General features: G+C 42.0%; 1 protein-coding gene across 2 annotated transcripts in view; it reads right to left on the bottom strand.

Annotated features, from left to right (window-relative positions):
- Positions 1-12,986, bottom strand: part of RAD9B (RAD9 checkpoint clamp component B) — an 80,354-nt gene that overhangs the window by 65,126 nt on the left and 2,242 nt on the right. For both annotated transcript variants that reach the window (XM_068245350.1, XM_068245361.1), the window contains exon 2: positions 6,266-6,336. In XM_068245350.1, coding sequence (XP_068101451.1) covers positions 6,266-6,336 — 71 coding nt within the window. The remainder of the gene's footprint in view (positions 1-6,265; positions 6,337-12,986) is intronic.

The following is a 12,986-nucleotide window of genomic DNA, read 5'->3' as shown; positions in this document are numbered from 1 at the left end:
AGCAATAGGTGAATTTTGATTGGCTTTTGTAGGCTCCACCCACTTTTCTGAATAATCCCAGTCACCCAGTGACCAACTGTGCAAAGTTTGAGAACCCTACCATAAACAGTGTAAGAATGGCTGCAGTTTACATTTTCCCAATTAAATTTGTATTTGTCTCTGCCCACTGATGACCTGGCGTTGCCCGTATATGTATTTGGCTGGTGTTGGCTGCGGCCACTTTTTCTAACCCTAACACATTTACTCAATGACCAAGTTTGTGAGCTTTGCTGTCTTTGGCATCAATAATTTGCACTGAAATGAAATACATCTGATTGGCTGTTTGTGGCTCCACCCCCTTTTCTGAATTTGAACCCGGGTCACCCAATGACCAACTGTACCGGGTTTGAGGCTTCTGCCATTAACAATGCAAGAATGGCAGCAATTACATTCAAAATCAATAGGTGAATTTTGATTGGCTTTTGTAGGCTCCACTCACTTTTCTGAATATTTATCCCAGTCACCCAGTGACCAACTGTGCAAAGTTTGAGAACCCTGCCATTAACAGTGTAAGAATGGCTGCAGTTTACATTTTGCCAGTGAAATCTGTATTTGTCTCCGCCTACTTTTGATTATGGGAATAAAAAGTATCCTATATGTTATTCCAGGTATTATGTGTGTGCCAAATTTAATTCAAATCTGTTCAGCCATTTTTGCGTGATCGAGTAACAAACATCCAAATGTTCAAACATCCAAACTTTCCCATTTATAATATTAGTAGTATATACACTCACCTAAAGGATTATTAGGAACACCATACTAATACGGTGTTTGACCCACTTTCGCCTTCAGAACTGCCTTATTCTACATGGCATTGATTCAACAAGGTGCTGAAAGCATTATTTAGAAATGTTGGCCCATATTGATAGGATAACATCTTGCAGATGATGGAGATTTGTGGGATGCACATGTAGGGCACGAAGCTCCCGTTCCATCACATCCCAAAGATGCTCTATTGGGTTGAGATCTGGTGACTGTGGGGGCCATTTTAGTACAGTGAACTCATTGTCATGTTCAAGAAACCAATTTGAAATGATTCAAGCTTTGTGACATGGTGCATTATCCTGCTGGCAGTAGCCATCAGAGGATGGGTACATGGTGGTCATGAAGGGATGGACATGGTCAGAAACAATGCTCAGGTAGCCCGTGGCATTTAAACGATGCCCAAGTGTATACTGTGTATACAGGATCTTCTCAAAAAATTAGCATATTGTGATAAAGTTCATTATTTTTTGTAATGTACTGATAAACATTAGACTTTCATATATTTTAGATTCTAATACACACAACTGAAGTAGTTCAAGCCTTTTATTGTTTTAATATTGATGATTTTGGCATACAGCGCATGAAAACCCAAAATTCCTATCTCAAAAAATTAGCATATTTCATCCGACCAATAAAAGACAAGTGTTTTTAAAACAAAAAAGTCAACCTTTAAATAATTATGTTCAGTTATGCACTCAATACTTGGTTGAGAGTCCTTTTGCAGAAATGACTGCTTCAGTGCGGTGTGGCATGGAGGCAATCAGCCTGTGGCACTGCTCAGGTGTTATGGAGGCCCAGGATGCTTCGATAGCGGCCTGAAGCTCATCCAGAGTGTTGGGTCTTGCATCTCTCAACTTTCTCTTCACAATATCCCACAGATTCTCTATGGGGTTCAGGTCAGGAGAGTTGGCCGGCCAATTGAGCACAGTAATACCATGGTCAGTAAACCATTTACCAGTGGTTTTGGCACTGTGAGCAGGTGCCCGGTCATGCTGAAAAATGAAATCTTCATCTCCATAAAGCTTTTCAGCAGATGGAAGCATGAACCCACTTTTGAACCAGAAACAGCGGCAGAAGCGCCTGACCTGGGCTACGGAGAAGCAGCACTCGTCTGTTGCTCAGTGGTCCAAAGTACTTTTTTCGGATGAAAGCAACTTTCACATGCCATTCAGAAATCAAGGTGCCAGAGTCTGGAGGAAGACTGGGGAGAGGGAAATGCCAAAATGCCTGAAGTCCAGTGTCAAGTACCCACAGTCAGTGATGGTCTGAGGTGCCATGTCAGCTGCTGGTGTTGGTCCACTGTGTTTTATCAAGGGCAGGGTCAATGCAGCTAGCTATCAGGAGATTTTGGAGCACTTCATGCTTCCATCTGCTGAAAAGCTTTATGGAGATGAAGATTTCATTTTTCAGCACGACCTGGCACCTGCTCACAGTGCCAAAACCACTGGTAAATGGTTTACTGACCATGGTATTACTGTGCTCAATTGGCCTGCCAACTCTCCTGACCTGAACCCCATAGAGAATCTGTGGGATATTGTGAAGAGAAAGTTGAGAGACGCAAGACCCAACACTCTGGATGAGCTTAAGGCCGCTATCGAAGCATCCTGGGCCTCCATAACACCTGAGCAGTGCCACAGGCTGATTGCCTCCATGCCACGCCGCATTGAAGCAGTCATTTCTGCAAAAGGATTCCTGACTAAGTATTGAGTGCATAACTGAACATAATTATTTGAAGGTTGACTTTTTTTGTTTTAAAAACACTTTTCTTTTATTGGTCGGATGAAATATGCTAATTTTTTGAGATAGGAATTTGGGGTTTTCATGAGCTGTATGCCAAAATCATCAATATTAAAACAATAAAAGGCTTGAACTACTTCAGTTGTGTGTATTTGAATCTAAAATATATGAAAGTCTAATGTTTATCAGTACATTACAGAAAATAATGAACTTTATCACAATATGCTAATTTTTTTAGAAGATCCTGTATATATGTATATATATACAGTGGGTTGCACAAGTATTCGGCCCCCTTGAAGTTTTCCACATTTTGTCACATTACTGCCACAAACATGAATCAATTTTATTGGAATTCCACATGAAAGACCAACACAAAGTGGTGTACACGTGAGAAGTGGAACGGAAATTATACATGATTCCAAACATTTTTTACAAATAAATAACTGCAAAGTGGTGGGTGCATAATTATTCGGCCCCCTTTGATCTGAGTGCAGTCAGTTGCCTATAGACATTGCCTGATGAGTGCTAATGACTAAATAGAGTGCACCTGTGTGTAAGCTAATGTCAGTACAAATACAGCTGCTCTGTGAGGGCCTCAGAGGTTGTCTAAGAGAATATTGGGAGCAACAACACCGTGAAGTCCAAAGAACATACAAGACAGGTCAGGGATCAAGTTATTGAGAAATTTAAAGCAGGCTTAGGCTACAAAAAAGATTTCCAAAGCCTTGAACATCCCACGGAGCACTGTTCAAGCGATCATTCAGAAATGGAAGGTGTATGGCACAACTGTAAACCTACCAAGACAAGGCCATCCACCTAAACTCACAGGCCGAACAAGGAGAGCGCTGATCAGAAATGCAGTCAAGAGGCCCATGGTGACTCTGGACGAGCTGCAGAGATCTACAGCTCAGGTGGGAGACTCTGTCCATGGGACAACTATTAGTCATGCACTGTACAAAGTTGGCCTTTATGGAAGAGTGGCAAGAAGAAAGGCATTGTTAACAGAAAGTGTAAGAAATCCCCTTTGCAGTTTGTCACAAGCCATTTGGGGGACACAGCAACCATGTGGAAGAAGGTGCTCTGGTCAGATGAGACCAAATTGGAACTTTTTGGCCAAAATGCAAAACGCTATGTGTGGCGGAAAACTAACACTGCACATCACTCTAAACACACCATCCCCACTGTCAAATATGGTGGTGGCAGCATCATGCTCGGGGGTGTTTCTCTTCAGCAGGGACAGGGAAGCTGGTCAGAGTTGATGGGAAGATGGATGGAGCCAAATACAGGACAAACTTGGAAGAAAACCTCTTGGAGACTGCAAAAGACTTGAGACTGGGGCGGAGGTTCACCTTCCAGCAGGACAATGACCCTAAACATAAAGCCAGGGCAACAATGGAATGGTTTAAAACAAAACATATCTATGTGTTAGAATGGTCCAGTCAAAGTCCAGATCTAAATCCAATCGAGAATCTGTGGCAAGATCTGAAAACTGCTGTTCACAAACGCTGTCCATCTAATCTGACTGAGCTAGAGCTGCTTTGCAAAGAAGAATGGGCAAGGATTTCAGTCTTTAGATGTGCAAAGCTGGTAGAGACATACCCTAAAAGACTGGCAGCTGTAATTGCAGCAAAAGGTGGTTCTACAAAGTATTGACTCAGGGGGCCGAATAATTACGCACACCCCACTTTGCAGTTATTTATTTGTAAAAAATGTTTGGAATGATGTATGATTTTCAATCCACTTCTCACATGTACACCACTTTGTAGTGGTCTTTCACGTGGAATTCCAATAAAATTGATGCATGTTTGTGGCAGTAATGCGACAAAATGTGGAAAACTTCAAGGGGGCCAGATACTTTTGCAACCCACTGTGTATATATATATATATATATATATATATATATATATATATATATATATATATATATATATATATATATATATATATACAGGATCTTCTCAAAAATTAGCATATTGTGATAAAGTTCTACTGATAAACATTAGACTTTCATATATTTTAGATTCATTACACTACAACTGAAGTAGTTCAAGCCTTTTATTGTTTTAATATTGATGATTTTGGCATACAGCTCATGAAAACTCAAAATTCCTATCTCAAAAAATTAGCATATTTCATCCGACCAATAAAAGAAAAGTGTTTTTAAAACAAAAAAAGTCAACCTTCAAATAATTATGTTCAGTTATGCACTCAATACTTGGTCGGGAATCCTTTTGCAGAAATGACTGCTTCAATGCGGCGTGGCATGGAGGCAATCAGCCTGTGGCACTGCTCAGGTGTTATGGAGGCCCAGGATGCTTCGATAGCGGCCTTAAGCTCATCCAGAGTGTTGGGTCTTGCGTCTCTCAACTTTCTCTTCACAATATCCCACAGATTCTCTATGGGGTTCAGGTCAGGAGAGTTTGCATGCCAATTGAGCACAGTAATACCATGGTCAGTAAACCATTTACCAGTGGTTTTGGCACTGTGAGCAGGTGCCAGGTCGTGCTGAAAAATGAAATCTTCATCTCCATAAGGCTTTTCAGCAGATGGAAGCATGAAGTGCTCCAAAATCTCCTGATAGCTAGCTGCATTGACCCTGCCCTTGATAAAATACAGTGGACCAACACCAGCAGCTGACATGGCACCCCAGACCATCACTGACTGTGAGTACTTGACACTGGACTTCAGGCATTTTGGCATTTTCCTCTCCCCAGTCTTCCTCCAGACTCTGGCACCTTGATTTCCGAATGACATGTAAAAGTTGCTTTCATCCGAAAAAATGGTATTACTGTGCTCAATTGGCCTGCCAACTCAACTGACCTCAACCCCGTAGAGAATCTGTGGGATATTGTGAAGAGAAAGCTGAGAGACGCAAGACCCAACACTCTGGATGAGCTTAAAGCCGCTATCGAAGCATCCTGGGCCTCCATAACACCTGAGCAGTGCCACAGGCTGATTGCCTCCATGCCACGGCGCATTGAAGCAGTCATTTCTGCAAAAAGATTCCCGACCAAGTATTGAGTGCATAACTGAACATAATTATTTGAAGGTTGACTTTTTTTGTTTTAAAAACACTTTTCTTTTATTGGTAGGATGAAATATGCTAATATTTTGAGATGGGAATTTTGGGTTTTCATGAGCAGTATGCCAAAATCATCAATATTAAAACAATAAAAGGCTTGAACTACTTCAGTTGTAGTGTAATGAATCTAAAATATATATGAAAGTCTAATGTTTATCAGTACATTACAGAAAATAATGAACTTTATCACAATATGCTAATTTTTTTTAGAAGATCCTGTATATATATATATATATATATATATGCTGCACTGAACTTTCCAAACTGCCAGGCGACTATTCTTTGAACTCTTAGTGCAAAACATAAAACTTGATCTATATTAGAGCTTCTGTGTGTAAGCTATGCCAGTTGAAAGCAATATGCTGCTATTTACCTGACTGCATCGCTTTCAAACTGGACTAGATATTTAATTATTCTGCAAAATGGCTGTTTCCAGTGCTAGCTTATCATAATCAGTGGGGAATTGTGTTTTTCATATCACTGCTGAATGATGACTAAACACAGTGTTAAAATAGGCATCATATATTTAAATTTGACTAAAACTTGCCAAAACGTCACTAAATTTAATTGAGACAGTATACAGAATATTTAGCATATATTATAAAGTAAAAGGTACATCAAAATGCTTGCAATGAAACTTACACCTTTTTCCAGGGGGTCTAACCACAGATCATCACCAATTCGTGAAAGGGAGTGCAGTGCCTTCCCAAAAACTAACATTAAAGAGACAAAATTATAGTTATAATGCAAAACTATGTAATGCAAATGACAGTGCATAAAATACATACTATACATGTATTCAATTTACACAGATTTGAAATACAGTAACATGTTGGCACTTCACAGTACTGAGCTTGCTGGTATGCGGGGAGATAAGATAACATTGAAGGTGTGGAGGTCTTGTCTCTCAAGAATCTTCAGTGCTTCTAGAAATATTCTAGAAATATTCCCTCAGATTCCCAACCATGCTTTGTTGAGCGTTTAGGAAGCGATTTAAATCACTAGCGCTTTTCCTAAACGCTCTGCCAATATAAATAAATGTACCAAATTCCACAGTAGCGGTTGCAATTAGCAAAATTTCAGTCGCAGGACATGCAGCATTTTGGGAGTGTTTGTGCTTCAATGTAAAGGCGCTTGTAAATTGCTCATGAATCGCTACTCATAGTAAATTTGTTACTATTTTAAATTACACTTTTTAAAATCGCTCCCAAAAGCACCGGAAAACGCTTATAGAATCACTTACAAAACACTAATTAAAAACACTGTCGATTTGCAATTTGTAGTGGGTTTCAGGCCTTACAATCCTTAGGAGGATCACTGAGATTTGGCACTCTACTCAGACCTGTGGTTTGTACCTATGCTGGCAGCACATTAACCACTTCACATCCAGACCTTGTTTCCCCCTTATGGGGGATTATAGTAAAACTGGGAGGTGGCTTTTAAACTGAAAATGTGGCCTGAGTATGAAATGGTTGAGAACTTGTACAGTTATCTCATTCTATTGTATGTATAATTTGTGGAAGGCATGCAAAAGTATAGGCTAGCAGCCCAACAAGTTTAATTTTTACCTCTGAATTTCCATATCATTAAATGAGTGACTGTGGTGGCTCAAAAAAAAGTATTTCATCTTGGTATGGTAGACATATAGGTGCATCCTGGCTCAGTTCCAGTAGAAGACTTTACATGTTATCGGGAGGTAGGTTGTTGGCTAATATTAAGATGGTACTGTTTATTTAATGGTCATTATTGTCTTTTCTTGGATCCTGTGTGGGACCCTGCTACCAGCCGCTGGCTCATATGTGTTGCCGGGTGTTTATGCACAGCAACTAAAGTCTCTACCAAGTAGATCTAGATCATGTCTACTAGATCATGTCTAGTAGATCTAGATCATGACTACTGCAATGCCCTTCTGTCTGGTCTCCCTATGACCCGTATTGCCCCACTGCATTCCAACATAAATGCGGCAGCCAGAATTATCCACTCCTCCCATCGCTCCACCATGGCGGCTCCCTTCCGTGAATCCCTCCACTGGCTTCCTATCCAGTCCAGAATCAGATTCAAGATACTGTGTCTGACTTATAAATCTGTCCACAAAACCTGTCCAACCTACATTTCCGATCTTACTCAAAGGTACACATCTAGCCGCTCACTCCGCTCCTCCAATGAATTTCGCCTGACCGCCCCCCCCCCCCCCCCCCCGCATCACTCAGTCCCATGCACGCCTCCAGGACTTCTCAAGAGCTGCTCCAATACTATGGAACTCCCTACCTCCACCCATTAGGGCAGCCCTCTCCTTCAACATCTTCAAGAAGGCCCTCAAAATTCACCTTTTCACTCTGGCCTACCACCCCTCACAAGTGCTCCAAACCCACAACTGGACTCTGGACCCCTACCTTTCGTGTCCCTACCTCTCCCTCTAGAATTTAAGCCTTTGGGCAGGGCCCGCTTCCTTTTGTGTCCTACCTGATCATGCACCTCCATTACTGTGCACCTATGCTATGCATTTGAGTGAACCAAACTTGCCTAATTTCCATGCTCCCATCCCATGACTGACTAAGCATTACCTTGTACTCATGCTGTGCTGCATGATCTGGTTTTTCTTGTATTCCTGTATTTTCATATTGCTGTATGTCACCCTTAAATATTGTCTGTAACCTAAACTAATGTCCAGCGCTGCGTAATATGTTAGAGCTTTATACAATAAATAAATAAATAAATAAAATGTCTGGGCCAGGAGCTCTTCATGACCCTGACCTGCTGTTGGATGCCTGCTACTGTGATGATGATTGGTACCTGTCCTAGGTTATGGCTATGGTGTGCTTTCAGGTTCTCTAAAAAAAATTGCACAGACATATTGTGGCCTTTCGTTTCAGCAGGCAGTACACTTTGAATGGTTATTTAAAGAACTGGATATTCACCTGTATTTTTTCTGGCCTCTGCATCACTTGTGTATCTCCTTAAACTGTTAGTCAGTGATTTGAGCCTTTGTTTAGCCATTTCTAGGGCTTCTGATTGAGTCAGGTCATTGTGTTTTTGCATTGGTTGAATCTTATTCTAAATCTAGCCATAGATCTAGCGATGATGGGCAGATCCGACCAAGAGACAAATTGTGTTTTTCATACACGCGCGCAACGTTGTTGCCTAGTAACGTGGCTGCGTGTAGGACACCCCAGCCGTCAGGCACTGATTGTTATTAGACTAAGGGCCCCCAAACCTTTAATCTCTAGTTATCTGGCTTGCAGTCACTGCCATGTATCCCCTTTTCTTATTTCTCTCTGCTTCAGACACAATAGAGGAATGATGGCTGAGTGAGTTGTGTGCCCCCTCCTACACTGCGCCCTGAGGCTGGAGGCTCTCTCTCCTCTACCTCGGCCCTGCGCAGAATCCTCCTGGCCATGGGAGCATGATCAAAGAGGAGCATGGATCAGCAAGGGACCTGATAGACTGCAGAGGGACTGGAAGAAGCCCCAGACCACCGTGGCTGCCTGGGGCCCTTCTGAAGATCACTCCTCTTCATGGGCGGCTCCTGCACATTGCACTGACCTAGCCGTACTCGCGCAGGCACAGTATGGCCGCGTCTGTGCATGACGAGGAGCAATGTTGCAATCAGAAATCTTTAGGTACACCTCAGGTACACTTATGGGATCCGATCAGGGGTGTAACTACAATTTTTAAGTGTTTTTAAGGTGTGGTTACTTATTCTTGTACACTAATTTTTTATACCAATTAAAGCATTTATTACAATAACCCCCTAGGGCGGTTGCACATTTTTATAACAAAACAGGCATTCCCTGTATACCTTTAACTGTTTAACCTCCTGGGTTCCTGTTTGAGGATGCGGAGGAGCTAGAGGGGGAAAAAAACTAAGCATGGCATGTGTAAAGTTTATTGGAAGTTCTTCCAAGCTGTGGCAATTAAATAAATGTTAAAGGAAACCAGAGAATAAATAAATCAAAAGATTTATACATACCTGGTGTCACAGGAGCCCTAGTGGTCGGAACGCAATTTGCCTTCCAATCGGTTTCAGCACACAGACCATGCAAACTGTGGTCCCAATTGGTGCACAGAAATCGACGGAATTTGGGCAGCAGCCCGACTAGAAGGGAGCCTGTGAGGTACGGTAATTACAACTTACACACTATTTCAGGGTATATCTGCCACCACCACTGGTATGGGCCAGTGGTCCCTATCGACTGACTGACTGATCCTGCAAATAAAACGGTTAAAACACACTGTATTCTGTCTAGATATCAACAATAGTAGCGACTCCTCAAAGACCTGAGTTCAGTTTCTGTGTATGGCTGTATAGCAGGTGTAGCGGAACAGTAAACGACTTTGATAAAGTCTTTATTTACGTGCAATATAAATAATTAATGTATACAGACAATCATTAAAATCAACAATTATTGAAACATTAATAGTGCAGAATGAAAAGGAAAAAAATACTTAGGTTCATGGAAGATGTCCTTTGGGGGAAAATCTGAGCACATGGAAAATGTGCTTTGTTTCAGTCCAAGAAAATGGCTGCCAGCCGCATGGTCCTCTGGCTGGCTCAATCAGGTGATGGTACACAGGGAGGACTGAGGTCCGCCTGCCGGCCATGTGCTTTTGATGAAGCTGGTTCGGGGGTGTGGCAATGCCCGCCCCCCTCTGAATTACCCACCAATGACGACTCATTTCCTCTGAGAGATTTTAGGTTTAAACTTATAAAATGCCGTAACTCATGAACGATACATGTCATATTTAGGTGGATAACAGATTCATATTTGTCGGAAAATACAGATTAATATGATATCAGACGTGACTTGGGTAGCTTCTCAGGTTCCTGAGAAGATTCATACCGCAATAACTGGACGAGATATGGCCATGAATTTTATATCAGCGCGTTGGGCAGACTTTAACGAATAAGACTATATGCATTTTATAGCTGTGCGATATACGGTCTCCATATAATAGGTAAGAAACCATACATCACATGCATTCATATCTGTCCTTGTCGGTGCTGCCCCGGGCTGGCTCTCTCAGGGCCCCCCTGTGAAGCCAGTTTCCTGGCACTTGTCATGGAGTCATTTGGCTGTGGGGGGAACGAGCTGGTCCCTGCAGGGAATCTGGCCACGTGCGACATTCCTGAGGGGTGAGGGGAATGCTTTGCTCACAGGGGGACAGATCTCTGTTTTAAAAAAAGGAATACAAAAATGTCATTTTCTGATCGGTTGCGCGACTACACAACCACTCTAAGTCTAGCACGTCAATGGCAATCGGTGCAATAAACCGATTGCGTTCTCGTTTCTCATGGCTGTTCCATGACACCTGGGGCTTCCTCCAGCCCCATCCGCACGGATCTCTCCCACGCTGCCGTCCTCAGTCTACTATACCGGGTCCTGTAAGTTCGGCCAGCCACGGCCAGTCTGAGCATGCGCAGTGCGCTCTCTGTCTCTCTCTCCAGCGGAGAATAGTGCTGCGCCTGAGGGAGCGCACTGTGCTTGCTCAGTTTGTCCGCGACTGGCTGAACTTATGGGACCGGTACAGAAGACGGAGAAGACTGAGGACGGCAGCGTGGGAGCGATCCGTGTGGATGGGGCTGGAAGAAGCCCCAGTTATGTTCAAATCTTTTAATTTAGTTTGCCTCTGGTACACTTTAAGAAAGACTAATAGACAGATTCACAGGGAGCAGAGGCAGTATAACAAACATTACAGCAAACATGTACATGTAAATGGATGTCAGGATTCCTCTTATGTCCTCGCTGCATGGAACAGCATGTAACAACACAGAGACACTCCACTCTCTTCTGCTGTTACAAACAGGTTTTTGTCAATGGGCTTTGGTAATTTACCGAACTAAAATACCAAATGCAGTATTTTTTTTACACAGCCTTTTATGAATCGACCCCATTGCCTGGCTGTCCTGCTGATCCTCTGCCTCTAAAGGTTGGCACTAACAATACCATTTTCTGTAGAGGAGGGTGTAGTTTAAAGCGGCCACTAACCATACAATTTGCTGAAAGATTGTTTAAAAACGATTTTTTTGTATGAACGAATGGAAATGATCATTTTGGACCACTAACGTACAAAAATCTCCTAACAAATCCAATAAGTTTGAAGGCATCAATCCTAAAATTGGATTGATTTAATTCATATGAATAGATTGGTTCGAAGATTTTTATCCATTAAGGCGCGTATACACGTCTGATTCATTCAAACGACAGGTCGTCAGACCCGTCCGCGAGGCGGCCTTTCTGCCGACAGTTTCCCCGTAAGTACAGTCTGTCAGCAGGCTGATATGAATGAATCAGGCATGTGTGCACGCCTTAAGTGGTCCCAAACGATCATTCCTGAATGATTTAAATAATCGTTCATAAACGATCGTTCGCTAGATTGTATGGTTAGTGGCTGCCTTAATACTTTAAGCCATTAGCCCTGAACAAGCATGCACATAAGATGTCTATGAAAAATCTGACAAGATTAGCTGCATGCTTGTTGCCAGAAAGATCAACGGAACTGCCAGGCAACTGGTATTGTTTAAAAGTAAATATGGCAGCTTCCAAAGGTCTCACACTTCGGGTTCCTTTTAATGGACCAATTGATTAAATTGGGTGGAATTCAATTGGTCCATTTTAAGCTGCATTAAAAAAAAAAAGGTATAAACTCAATGGGCTCTATTCACAATCATTTTCCGCATGCGGAAATGCACTTGCGGTGAATTCCCGACTGAAATGAGACCATCTTGACATGCACAAAATTGCACGCATGAACATTTACCACATGCGTAACATTTTCCGCATTAATTATCCGCATGCATAAAAAATGCGGTAAAAGTCCGCAAAAGTCGGTAGTTTCTGCAAAAAAAATCAAAATTCACAAAAAAAGAGGCGCCTTATTTCTGACTTAACTACCGATTTTTTATCACCTACTAGTACTTAGTAATATATTTTGCTTCCCATTGACTTAAATGGAGTCTGGAGCCTTGAGTGCTGTGTTTGCTGAACTTTAATTTTTTTTTTTTTTTTTTTGGACAAGTTTTTTTATGCCACTTTTTTCCGCATGGTTTCCACATGTTTACTATGTAATTATGCATGTTTCCCAAATTTTTTTACGTATTGTTCCCGCATGCAGGAAACATGCGGAGCATTTTTAGTGGATGTGGAAAAAATGCAGAAATGATCACTGGCGGTAATATAGCGGTAAAAAATCTCTTACCGCATGTGTGAATGTCTACTCAAAATAGTAGTCCCTTACACACTCCAATGAGTTCTGGTTCACCATGAGCTTGCTGGTTAGTCTGTACCTCTCAGTGTTACAAGCCCTACTCCATAGAGCCAAATTAATCCATGCCATGCACTGATGAGGATCAAACAATCCGAAA

This window comes from Hyperolius riggenbachi, chromosome 1 (assembly GCF_040937935.1).
Source record: "Hyperolius riggenbachi isolate aHypRig1 chromosome 1, aHypRig1.pri, whole genome shotgun sequence".
Classification (NCBI taxonomy): Eukaryota; Metazoa; Chordata; class Amphibia; order Anura; family Hyperoliidae; genus Hyperolius; species Hyperolius riggenbachi.
This window is presented reverse-complemented; position numbering and strand designations above follow the sequence as displayed.